This window comes from Pomacea canaliculata, linkage group LG7, assembly GCF_003073045.1.
Source record: "Pomacea canaliculata isolate SZHN2017 linkage group LG7, ASM307304v1, whole genome shotgun sequence".
NCBI classification, from domain to species: domain Eukaryota; kingdom Metazoa; phylum Mollusca; class Gastropoda; order Architaenioglossa; family Ampullariidae; genus Pomacea; species Pomacea canaliculata.
Window position 1 is genome coordinate 11,418,368 of NC_037596.1, and position 13,757 is coordinate 11,432,124.

The 13,757-nt window shown below is 39.7% G+C and overlaps 3 protein-coding genes across 5 annotated transcripts in view; 1 reads left to right on the forward strand and 2 right to left on the reverse strand.

Annotated features, from left to right (window-relative positions):
* The window catches only part of LOC112569638, a 45,527-nt gene extending 38,358 nt beyond the window's left edge, over positions 1-7,169 (forward strand). Inside the window, exon 13 of the mRNA XM_025247484.1 lies at positions 6,427-7,169. Coding sequence (XP_025103269.1) covers positions 6,427-6,472 — 46 coding nt within the window. The 3' untranslated portion in view covers positions 6,473-7,169. The remainder of the gene's footprint in view (positions 1-6,426) is intronic.
* LOC112569649 overlaps positions 1-13,757 on the reverse strand; it is a 117,471-nt gene that overhangs the window by 20,611 nt on the left and 83,103 nt on the right. The gene's annotated exons all lie outside the window — the stretch shown is intronic.
* On the reverse strand, positions 4,283-6,417 carry LOC112569651. The gene is made up of 2 exons (XM_025247515.1): positions 5,500-6,417; positions 4,283-5,346 (listed from the first exon to the last, which is right to left on the reverse strand). The coding sequence occupies exons 1-2, from the start codon at positions 5,769-5,771 to the stop codon at positions 5,067-5,069; spliced, it is 552 nt and encodes a 183-aa protein (XP_025103300.1). The 5' UTR covers positions 5,772-6,417; the 3' UTR covers positions 4,283-5,066.

Below are 13,757 nucleotides of genomic sequence, written 5' to 3' on the forward strand. Positions count from 1 at the left end.
AACACTAATCAGTTCTGTTAAATTCTACCAGTACAACATTAATATCATTAACATTATATATAATTACTCCAGAAATTTTTATTGTATATGCTTATGCCCACTTGTATAATCCATGAAGCATGGTGAATGAAGGAAGCTCTCTATGCAACTTGTTCATCTGACATGTGATTGTACTAACTTCAACTTCTCTGACATGCAATGTTATGATGTTATAGAAATAAAATGTTATATTAAAAAAAACATTCTGTGTAAAAATGAACAAATTAAGACTTGATATAAACATAATTTCTTGCTAGTAAAAATGTTCATAAAAATGGACAACTTAAATCATAAACTAGCATGTAAACTTAAAATATCAGGACTGGCAAAAGACAATTCTTAAAATTCTTTGTATATTTTACTAACATTAAGCATAATCATAAACAAATTCAGGTTTGACTATATACTGACAAATACATGATCATTCCATTTGGTGCATATCTTATGGTAAAGCCTCTAGCAATCGAGTCCATATTTTGTAATATTTTTCAACCCAGTATCATGTTGTGTTTTGGTATTTGTGTTCCCTATTATTTTGAGCAAGTTGTTTTGCCATAGCGTTTGATAGTAACTACTGTTTTTTCCTTTAGCAATCTAAATGTTATACTGGAAACCATCTGAATAATAATAGCAACAACCACAGAAGAAACAATATTAGGATTTACAAGAGTTCCATGCTATGTCCTGACCTGATATTATTTTCCACTTTCATTGGTCACCAAAACAGGTGAAATTATTCATAAGGCAACCCAGATGATTGATTGAAAGCATGATGGCTAAACATCTATAGCTGAATTTTCAGGGTAGTCAATTAGTTATGAGGGAGCAGCGAGGAGGATAAACTTAGTTTTAATATTCAAATGTCCAGGGCTTGGATTTCTATAACAGTGCTAAGTGTTAATATAGTATACATGACTTAATGATTAGAGAAAAATATGGGCCCATTAAGATTATGAAAACTCTAGGCTGAAGTGTCTATCTATTCCTCTTTGTGCAAGTGTGAAGAGTAGAGAAGGTCAATCTCTTGGCATGCAAGACTCCTCAGTGTCATCAAAACTATTCTATAGACGCTATAGAACAGAATAACATACCATGAACTGGAACACAGACCCCTTGACTATTCCATATGAAACAAAACCCATATTTATACAGAAAAATCATCACGTAATATAGTCATGTAAGCTTTTGTCTAATTTAATGTGTTAAATCATTGAGAAATGCAGAGAATAGGACAGGGATGCAGATTTACCCTGTTTTAATCCTTTTGGGCAGTTAAAACATGAAGTCAGGTCCCCACCAACCCTTACTCTGTCCTTAACATACTTCTGATAGCTTTAAACATTGTGCCAGGTATACCATTTTTCTGTAATACGGTCCAGAGTTTTTCTCTAATCACAGAATCGAAAGCTCTCTGGAAGTCAATGAAAGCTACATAGAGCTTTTTGTGATTTACTAGCTGCTTCTAAATATGTGCCACCAAAGTATATGATCTGTTGTGCTGATCCCTCTTAAAGCCTACTTGTTCTTCACCCAGAGTACTGTGTTGCTCAATCTATTCAGTGATTCTTTTGTTAAGTATAGAAATGTAAATTTTACTACAGATGTTAAACAGAGAAATACCTCTACAGTTTTCTCAATCTGAAGGCTCAGGTAAGGTCCCTATATAAGAAGTTTTTAGGAAAAATAAATACGCATTTAGTATCACCCTTATTATGTAAAGGTTGGATGGTAGGTTCACACCATGCATCAGGAAACAAACCATTTTCAAAAAGGTTGTTAAACTAAGCTAGTAGGAAAGGGGCAATGGATGCTAAAGAATGTTAAAAAAAAAACTCACATAGTAACACGTCGGGCCCTGCTGCTTCATTATTTTTCAGTGTGAGTGTGAGAGAGAAAGTGTATGTGTGTGTGTGTGATGGAGGATAGAAAATGCTGATTTCTGACGATGTGTGTGTCATGTTTCCTGGATCTCTACAGCTACCATTTGGATGAGTGGTTTTTTCCAATGTTCTTGTTTTGTAGGACACATTTGCTTAAGTTGTGGGGAGCTTGCTGAGGCCGCCGCTTGGGCATCATATGCATGTTCCCATCTTCACTGTTTGAACGCTTCAAGCCTTTGCCACGGTTTTTTGGTGGTCTGCCTGATTGTATACATCGCCGACCCCCAAGAGGCATTTGTCTGCGGCTGACGGCTGTTGGTTGGACTTTAATACCACCTCTCTTTATGACTGAAAATGGCATGCATTGATGGTCTTTACCAAAAGTGTGCAGGGCTGAAACACGACCTGTGTCTGTTTTAATTCTCTCCCACTTTGATACAAAAGCCTCTACTGCTGGTGCATATTCATTTGTATTTTCATTTAACTGTTTCTCCACGGAAGCTACAAAGTTGTGGAACCTCATTTTCAGTGTTGTCAACTCTTCAAATGTTACAGAGTTATCAAATTCGTCTGCAGAATCATTATGAAGAGGAAGTGAGTCAAATGATTGCGTAGGATCATTTTCTTTTTCTGCATCAGATATTTCCTCAAGGCAATCTTCCAGATCCTGTGTCTGCACACTTCCACGTAGTGGTGCAAACCATGTGGATGGCACATTCTGCTTGCCTGTTGCAAGATACATCATGTGAGACTTCATTTTTTCATCTGTTCTAGGCAAAAAATTTTGAGCCTCCACTGAGTAGTGGCAAACTACTGCAAACTGGTGTTTGCATGGTGCACCATTTTTTCCTAACTTACATGTGCACATTTCAATAGACATGTCCACCAGATAACACGCCTTCCCACTGTGCACTTGGAAAATATTGTTCGGCAAAGGTGTTATCATGTCCTTAGTGAAATTTGTCTTGCTGGGTATGTACTTCTAGGATAAAGTCATATCCAGGCGTCCGTTGGCCACATCTATGAGCCTTCGCTCATAATATGCTGGCAAGCTTGTGAGCAGAAAATCAAGCAACTGTGCAGGACTGTATGCACGAACTCTTTGGAAGATCCTTGTAACGTTTTTACGAAAGAGTGTGTTGAATGTGTTTGCGAGCGCGTGTAAACATCTGCATGTAAACCACGCTCGCCGCACTCTTTCACCTTTTTCAACAAAAAGGTCCGGCCAACGATTAACACATTTAATGTTTATGAAATTAAATTAACGATGAGATGAGGATGGGACAAAATAAAAGAATGCTACTCCCCAAGCGTCAACCTCCTCCTAACGTTTCTCAGGCGGGCTGACGGGATGACTGACTGGACCAGCAGGTTATGTCCGATGTATTACTTCACGCAGTTCGTGAAGCTAAAAACCACATTAAAGCCACACCACTTGTCTCGGCGAAGCTGCTATATTCCAGTGTGATTAATTCCTACACCACGACTTGGAATACAAATGGTAATCTTCCTCTGAAGTACGTTGGATATCCGTTGCAGGCAGTTAACCACACACTGATCACTCTCCACGGAGCTCTGTACTCTCCCACTGCTTGATCCCGACTGTCTCGAGAAACGTTAGATCTCCTAAGTTAACTCGTTCTTTTCCTCCTCCTGACCAATCAGGCACCCTTAGCGACCAGGTAACTAGGACGACCTCCTAACAGTCTTTCTTGGAGACTGTGTCAACCAATCAGAGTACTCCATGGCTCTCCATTGCCTACTGTCGCCCTAGTTACGCTGTGCTAAGCTCGTTTACGTCATTCCATCCATGACGTAAAAAGAATTAGAACTGACGCGGCCTCCGCGCGACTTCCCTCCCCTGACATCAAGGAGAATTAAAAATAAAAATGAATCTAATTAGATTCGCCCGAATCGCGAATCGTTACAATCCTATCCTTTAAAATCCGCATGGCTGCCTCAACATAATTGTTGGTGTCATTGCCACGAACAGGCAGCTGCTCTCTGTGGCAGATGGCCCACACATGCTGACGCTCGTACAATCGTTTGACATATTCTATAAAACTGTGGTGCTGCAGAGCAACAGGATCATTCATTAACAAAGTGTAACAGTCCTGCAGCTGCTGTTGATTGTCCGCGTACACAAGGTTTTGGACAAGTTTCAGGAGGTGAGGACGATCATCTCTTGGAACTGCGTGCTTACTGTCCCACAGAAACCGCCATACTGCCTGAAGGATGTGAAACACACACAGAATAAGAAATGATTCTGGAAACACCGTTTTCAGTGCCTTTCTCTCCATTTCACAGTCATCTGTGAGAATTACAACTGGCCCTCTCTCCCCTCGTCCATTAAAGGAATCTTTTGAGAGCAGCCTCTTGTACAAGTCAAAGCCTAGCTCTAGGGCATCTCTTGATTCAGAGGTGGTTATAATGCACCCTAGTGGCAAACCTCCAGCAGGACTGTGTGTAAGAAGGAGGAAGACCCTGCAGTTGTAACGGTCTACTCATCCTGTAGCATCAATGAAAACTAGTTCACAGCTGGCCCTATGCTTCTCACTAATACGCCTCATTAAAGGAGTATACACAGCAATCACAGTCTTGTCCTTAATGAGCTCCATTGATGCACACTTCAGTTTCTGTTCATTGTTATAGTTCTCAATCATACTATTTACAGCAGTCAGGAGACCTTGTCCTGAATCTGCACCATAGCTCTTTTGGAAAACTTTGGCATACAGTCTGGAAAAAAAGGCATATTTGTGCATGTTTAAATTGAGAATAGCATCTGGGAGAATTAAATTGTCACTTCTGAACACTGCATTGTCTCGCGGACTTATTTTATTAAACTAATGTTTAAACTAAAAATGGAAGTAACCATCACTTCTTGTGGACAATTGAATAATTTTGGTACCAAGAGGCCTATCAGGAAAAATCTCAATCTTATTCCAGTTTTAACTTGTATTACAACTTTATGATCCATGATAAGTTGCTACATTTAATTTGACCCCATATACATTGCTTCTTTCCAACAGAAAACACAAAAAAATGACCTTATTTGAAAATGTAACCTTGTGCATTGCAACATTAAAGAGTAGCCCATTTAATGTTCAATGAATGATGCACTTAATGTAGTATCACAAGAGACTTTACTTACTTGTAAACAAAACTCAAGTCTGGACAAATTGAACGGTCAGAGGCCAAATAGATGTAATTGTCTGGGTGCCCCATGTGACGATTAAATTTGTGCATATTGAGAGCAGATGCTGGAGTGTGCCCTCTAGCAAACAAATCTTTGAATTTTTGAATTGTGTCCTCTGAGACATCCTGGTGCTGCATTACTTTGGCATTGCCTGTGATTGGATGATTATGCACATGCTCAATATGCACAATCATAGGCAAAGCTGGCAAATGATGGTCACTGCTTTTTTTCCTGGAACAAGATAGTTAGCTATGCATAATATATTGCAAAACCACACAGAAAGTTAAATAACATTGCTGTAGATATGAGATGACAGATGTATGACTTAATATACTCTCACCATACACACACAAAGTAATACTGATATTGAAAGACAGAACTTACATGGTAGTTGCTTTGACTGTCAAGGTCATCTGAGCGGGACAATTTGTATTTTTGGAGTTTGGCTTCTCATCTGCTGTTTTACTTCTTGGTAAAGTATTGTGCTGACACCTGTAATAGGTTTTCAGTAGGGTTCCTTTCCCAGTAACTCGGGCAGTTGTTCTTACGCGCCATGTAATCTGGGCCTTTTTCTTGTGTTGGTCAAACCAAGCTCTTGCATCTTCTGCAGTAGTGATGGGCAGTCTTATTTCACACTTAAACTTGCCTTCACCCATTGCTGAATACCAGCAGAGATGATATTCCTGTCCTTCAGGAAGGATGGCCTGCCAATAATTCAACAACAATGTAAAAGCTACCAATAAACATTTTGAAATTTTGAATGCTAAGTATAAACCTAAAACAGCCTGTCAAAAATAAAAAAAATGTATGTTTAAAATAGCAAAATTCAGTTAATTTTATATTACAATGAAAATTATGTTTTGTTAAATAATACAGCAATGTTTAGGAGAAGGAGAAGCAAAAAATAGCATGCAGCTGTATTTAGCATTGCCCTGATTTTAACAAATAGATGCTGTTGTTGCATAAGAATTAGAACAGCAGAGAACAGTAATGCTAAGTGCATAATGGTAATACATTATTTTATGAATGATTCTGCTGCTTTCTAAAATGTTACAAATTCAAAAGCCTTGTTTTTGTTCTTCATTTTTCAAACATTATTAATAGCAATTACCATTTCCTCATATTTTTAATTTAATAATTGTTGTTCATGAGTTTAGAAATGTTTTTATGCAATAATGATACAACACAATTAAGCATCAGTATCTCATTCTGAAACCATTGGGAAAATGATTTCTTTGAAAAAATTAAATCTTCATTTGGGAACCTTATATATAGGCCTGAATAAATGGGCAAATGTATATATTTTTGCAGGCCGAAAATAATAGAGGAAGACATGCAGTTATGCTGCTTTGTGTGAAGAACAAAAGTATAAGGCAAAACTACTGTCTAAACTTCCCGATCAAAAGTACGTCTTTCTCTGGGATTAACACGTACTTTTATCGTAAGAAATGTATGTAAAATTGAAAATTGACAAATATATACATACCAGCAAGTCAGGATATTCCTTGATTGGTGCACCTGATTCACAGGGTTTAGTTGTGTGTGTCGTCTGAATCGACATGATAACTAAAATGCTAGTGTTGTCGATATTGTGCCAAATACTCGCTTAAATGATAAGCTGTACAGTAAACTGCTGCAGATAAGCGCGCGAACAATTAAACTTTCCGCGGAATCATAGCCCTTGTCAACTTGACATCGCAATTGCAAATTACCTTAAGTTAGAAATACAAAATGACATTTTCACACAGAAACCTGCACAGTTATGTAAAACGATTTTACTTGCTACTGGGATTTGCTCATATTGTGCAAATGAATTTTTTGCAACTCATTTACTACAGTAATGTTTAGAAACGGGAACGATCATCGAGGTGTTATAAATTTTCGTAAAGCCTTTTTATCGTTGTCACGAATCACCATAAATTTCCGGAGTATGTTGTACAGCCTATAATATATAATCTAATGGTTATTTTTTAAATGATACTTTGTAATATTTATTAAAGCTGCTTATTCGTGCCACAAACTGCCGTATGCGGAGTCTTGACATCGAGCAGACGACAACTTAAAACAGTGCGATGTGTGTGTGCACAGCTGTATGGGTTAGAGAGTAAATCACGTGAGATAGCGACCAATCTGAAGGCTCGAATATGGTCGCTATACAACAATTATTGGGGAAAAGCAAATTCGCTGGCGGGTCTGTGCAGATGTCGAGGTCTATAGCTGCTGGCTGGATGTCTGCAAGCTGAGGGGGATCTGGTCTGTTCAGAACCGACTCAAAATATTCCCTCCAGCGCTGTAGTTTTCCTGCCTCTCCCTCGATGACATTACCGTTCAGGTCTTTCACTGGCACATCACTGTTCTTAAACCCGTTGTTTAGCTGTTTGTTTATCTTGTACAGTGTCTTCAAGTCGTTTTTCTTTGCTGCTTTTTCTGCTTCATCTGCCAGTTTTTCTATGTAGTATCTTTTGTCGGTTCTTGTCATCCTCTTCACCTCTTTGTTTAGTTTTGTATACCTTTGTCTGTGTTGTTCCTTCAGGCGTTCAGATCTAGTGCTGTTGATTCTTTGTTTGGCTGACTTTCTCTCTTCTATCTTCTTCCATGTCTCTTCTCTGATCCACTGTTCTTTCTTTTTTCCGTTGGAAGCCCAGTATTTTCTCTCCTATTTCCTGTAAGACTCCATTGAAGTCGTCTAGGGTCATCTCTTGTTGGTCTCCTAGTGCCTGGAACCTGTTCTTTACTTCCATAGCAAAGGCCCTTTCAGTGGCTGGATTTTTTAGTTTGCCGGAGTCCACTCTCCGCTGACGTGCCTGTTTTCCTCGTGATCGACGCAGCTTCAGAGAAACTGCGGCTTCCCACCTTGGCATTGAGATCGCCGATGATGAGCAGCATATCGTGGGCTGGAACGCTCTCTGAGGCTGCCTGGAGCTGATCGTAAAAAGCATCCTTGTCTCTTGCCTCGGAGTCATTTGTTGGTGCATAGCAGGCTAGCACTGTCAGCTTGGTGTACTTTGAATGGAATCTTGCTCTCAAAAGCCTGGGTCCATAAGGCTTCCATTCCAGCAGTTCTTTTTCCGTTTTCTTGTTGAGGAGTAGAGCTACTCCTTCAGAGTGCTGAGCGTCTGAGAACAAGATGGTATGTCCTGACGCTAGTCTCCTCTTTCCCGTGCCGGTCCATCTGACCTAACTGACTCCCAGGATGTTGAAGTTGTAGTTGTCAAACTCCTTGACAAGTTGATGCATCCTGCCAGTCTGGTACAAGGTCTGGACGTTCCAGCACCCCACCCTCAACTTTTGCCTCGGCTTGAGTAAATCCGCTGTCGGGGCGCCAGCTCCCTTTCGGGTTTGGCTGTCGACCTTCATTAGTCCAGTCTCCTGGTGTGCTTCATTACCTTCGCCATCTGTGACGAGTTCTCTGGTTTTAGTTTCTGTAACATGGGTTTTTTTACATGGTGGGGATGTTAGCCCTACCACAACCTATTTTACCTCTAGGTGAGGTGTCCACCTTAGTCGCCTCTTACGACACGCCTGGCTGGATGGCAGGGACCCTGGCTCCGGTGCATAGGCGGTCTTAACTCGAGTTAAGACCGCAGTTAAGCCAAGCACGCTGTCTTAACCTAAGACGCCTGCTAAGCGCGGTGCATGGGCGGTCTCAACTCGCTAGGCAAGCGGTCTTAGTCTTAAAATTTAAGACTGGTCCCCCCCAGGCTTAACTCCTTGCTTAGCCGCAACACGCTGCTTACGCATGACCGTACGGCGGCTGTCGTAGTAACAGTGGCGCTTGATCGTGTTGTTTACTGAGTTGCCCTGAGTATACCATTGACAGATACAGATTTTTGACTACTTCAGCGATCCATCAAATCCATTTGAAATGTATGACGTCGATTTGTTTCATCATTTTCGATTCCGTCGAGCGAACATAACAGTGGAAAATGATTTCGACCATCATTTTCAACGAAAAGACTCTACTCCGCCTTTGCTGCAGGTAAGACCATAGTCACCACCACTATATAAATATATAATTAATAAGTGTAATTGACAGCATTACGTTAAAAATATTTAATAATGTTAGAATGACTTCAAAATATAATCACATAACAAAACAATGGCGTATAACTTAAAACGGTGTTGACGACAGTGGGTGATGTTTGTTGTTATTATTGCTGCTCTCAGGTAAACATGAGACCACAAAACCAATACATTTTTGGAAAGGATAAAACTTGAACTTTGCAATAAAAGTAATGAAAATTTTCTACTTTCACTCTGGTGACAGCAATAATCCAAGAAAATTCACAGTTTGCTATACTTGGCTCATATGAGCAGAGGCACAATTCTGGCCCATCCACTGTGCTCCAAGATTGTTTTAGAGTATTATTAACATTAACATTATTAAAAAATTGATGTCATTGTATTTAAGTAAAACAACACAGAATAAAGTAGCAGAGCACCCAGAATCTCCGATATAGTTTGATTTAATACATGTTCATCAATTTGACAGGCAGTTCCTTGCAGTATGTCTCAAGTTGTAAGCATGTGGCTCAAGAGGTAAATAATCATAATAGGTTAATGTTCACATCGTCCTTTTTAACTAAAAATGGACAGTTTCGTTGAGATGTGAATACTAAAATATCTAAATCATTGAGGTCAATAATGTTTCCTATGTACGTCTTTTGCAGGTGATGGTGGCATTACAATTTTATGCAACAAGGCATAGTGCAAGTTGTAGTGGCTGACACTTTTGTCATTGACATGGGATGAATATGGGAGACAGTGGCTACCCGCTGACTGATTGGCTTAGTATCCCCTTTTTTAAAATGCAGACACTAGAGCCAAGGAAAAGTTCAACTGTGCCCACAGCTCAACAAGTGACACCATTGAGACAACCAATGATGTTCTCAAAAATTGGTTCCATTTTCTTCAGGAACAACTATGATAAATACTGTCTTTGCTTTGTCAGGTTTAAAATGCACAAGTTTGCTTGTGGCTGGTTAGTATGTGTCTTTACTCCATGTTATAATATATTGCACCCTTTTGTTTGCATCATGGTTTAGAAATACATAAACTCCTCCCCTTTAATATCCAATGCTCCAGAATATATTGTGTGACTTCAGATATATCCCTGCCAAAGAAGCTAAATTCATCAGGTGTTCCATAGTGCTGTCATAATTTCTAACTGAATGGTCACAACATTTATTATTCAATTTGACTTTGGCTGAATAGCAGCATCCGCCTCAACCAGTTGGTCAACACTTTGAGCAGCCGGCATTACCAATTCATTTTCCATCTGTTTAACCATGTAGTATTTGTTACCTGAGCCTGTGCCAGATTTATTTTGATTTCCATCAATTGCGATTCTTTTGTAACATGATCAAGTTCACTGTCCAGGAGATACAAAGTTTTTCTTTCTTTAATCTTTGTTGTGGATTCTTTTGTATCATCAGGTATTTTGTTTTCTTCAGATGACTCAGTTGACAGATGGAATACTGGCTGCTTGGTACATCACCTTGGTGTGTTTTATCTGACAGTCAAAAAGATTTTTTTCAGAAATGTGCAACTGTCTATGCATAAGCCACTTTGACAGCTTTGAATATTGCTCTCTGGCTCTCAGTGGTGTTGATGCTGCATGAAAGAAATATTTTTTTAGAAATTGATTCATGACAATTTGACAAGGGAGCACTGAGTACTTACCATTGCATTAGCCATTAGGTTATGTAAAGGTATTGCTTGAATTACTCTTCTGTGTAAGGTTTCTATATAAATAGATTATTATCTTGCTTGTTATTCTTTGTGATGCCAAGTAACTATAAAAAGCAGTAATGTTGATATTTACTACATGCTGCTGGTGGGATTGTGAAGGACACGTTTTTCTCTTTAGAGTTAATATTTAGCACTTTTCACTAGACCCAGGTATAGCTATTTCAGAACTTGATAACATGCAACTGGTAAAGAATGTAGACACTGCACATCCATGTCACTCAGAAGCTGATCAGTGTCTACTGGAATCTAAACTGTAGAACACTGGTACTGTAACATGTATTAGACTAATTGTAGTTAAAACTGGTTAAATGTCCAAATTGACTGTGGATGTAAAGACAAACCTGCTGTGTACATCTCCAATTATGTCATAGTCTGTGTTTGGCACTTGAATTAAACAATTTATAATTTTAAGCCAGCTTTGGAAGTAAAGTACAAAAACATTGGCGCTTTTCCTTAATATTTTATGTTTTGTTCAAACTTACCATCAGGAATATCTATGTGATATAAAGTACATTTTTAAAATTTCCCATTTGAAAACATTGTCTGAAATGTTCAATTCCTTCTTGCTTGTTATGCAAGAAAATAATACATATGCATATACTTCTAACAAAAGCATTTCCATTATTGAATTAGAAGATGGAACTGGGGTGTTCTACATAGGTTCCCAGTCACTTAATCCCCAGACACTTCATCCCCGACACTTCATCCCCGACACTTCATCCCCGAGACATTTAATCCCTAAGCACTTCATCCCCAGACACTTCATCCCTAAACTAAATTCTTAACTATAAAAATTATGAAGTCAGCGAAAAATTTTATTGAAATTTATTAATTGAAATTCAAATAATTCAAATTCAAATCATGCTATTAACTTCAACGTCATTTGAACATCTACAACATTAGTTAAAGTTTATATAAGCAAGTAAATGTAATGTTCTTCAACAATATGATATGAAAATTGTTCTTGAGTGTTCGGGAGGTAATTGCTGTTAATCAATATGAAAGGTAAGCTAATGATCGGAGGTACAGAAGACGATCCATTGACTCATATCTCTCTACAATGTTGCTAATTCTCCTGGCTAACTCAGCGCATTTCCTTTGGACGTTTCTCTGTGCCGGCGCATGATTGTAGAACAGACGCCTTGTGTAGCTGACAATCCTTACGTAGACCATCAAGGAATGTCCACATCGTTGGGTGATGACAGGAGAAGAGAGATTGAAGGGCGTGATGCCAACCCTCCACAGAGTTGTTTGTTCGTGCAACACCGCCGATGACGTCAGGTATTTGTTCCAAGTGTCTGGAGGGAATAAAGCTGAAGCGTAGTTATCCCCTCTACCGCGCAGTCTGCGGCCCCGTATGTACGTATGCTCGAAGTAGGATAGAAGTTCCGGCATGCGATCATGTTGTGGCATTGACTCTGCAAGCAATTCGAAGGAATCGACGATGTCTTCCTCACGTACATAGGCAAGTGCTGGGAGGCAGTGTCAGGGAGGAGGTGTCGGGGAGGAAGTGTCGGGGGCTCACACTCCTGTCCGCCATGTTGACGGGTAGTGCGGGTTAGTCACCTGTCACACAAGTCTCGGGGATTAAATGTCTCGGGGATGAAGTGTCGGGGATGAAGTGTCGGGGATGAAGTGTCTGGGATGAAGTGTCTGGGGATTAAATGTCTCGGGGATGAAGTGTCGGGGATGAAGTGTCGGGGATGAAGTGTCTGGGGATTAAGTGACCGGACACCTTCTACATAAGTACATATATTGCACCTCCTACATATGTCAATATTATTTTATTACTCTCCCCTATCATAAAAGACTTCTTGAGGAACCAGTGTAAATGATTCACCACCTGTCACAAAAACTAAATGAGAAATGTACCTAGTCATTTTAAATAAATGTATTTCGGATGGAAATATTTATTTTCTAAACCGGCTGTTGTGTGCTGACTATCGGCTTTGCATTGGCATTCTCTCGGTATCTAGATCTTTTTCTGCGGATGACACAGACGTGTAAAAAATAAGTCTACACAGGTAAACAAAATGACTAACCTTCGATGTTTATGCCGTCCATCAGTTGTCTGCAATCATCTAAAATATTTATCACTTTCTCTGTTTATCACGGGTGTTTCTGGTGGTTGCCCCCGCCCGTTGGTGGATGTTTTTGACGACTGCGAGATGAAATTGTGGAAGATTTTAAATTGTTTCATTTCTTTCTTATTTCATCTTTTTCTTTTTCTGATAAAGCCTCTTCTTCTCCCTGGTAACCTCCTCGATTAAGACTAATATTTCGCTGTCGCACATCTCTCCTTCGTTTCAGCCATGGTATGCAGACGAATTTCGCGGCTCAGCACCATCGCTGTAGCGCAGTTTTCATTGGTGGAATATACGGTTGGCAAGGCCGCTCCCGGACGAATTTATTTATATCGCTGACCTCGACCGCCGCGCTGACCTGACCCGTTTCTCAGCTAAGCAAGGGGCTGAGATCGCTCATGCAACAGGCTTGAGACCGCGAACTTAGCCAAGACGAAAAGCGAGTTAAGCAAGGCATCTTAAGACGAAAAGTTAAGACCGCCTATGCACCGGAGCCCCTATTCTTACAATGCTCGCTAGGCAAGCATACCCCGGGGTCCCACAGGGGAACAGTAAACATAAGGCTAGCCAAAGTCCCAAAATAATCTTAATCATAGATACTAATCTAACACCTAAAAACACTTTCACACACTTTTTGAAGTATTGCATTCTCATTGGACAGTGTAAAGAGAAAACTTGAAAGTCCTTGTGCGAAGTCCATGATAGAGAAACAGCATAATCTTAGTCCGTCAGAGCTCTGATAAGTCATGTGACCTCACGCAGCCTCTCGTTATCACGATGAATCACTTTCATTATTTATGTTTATAC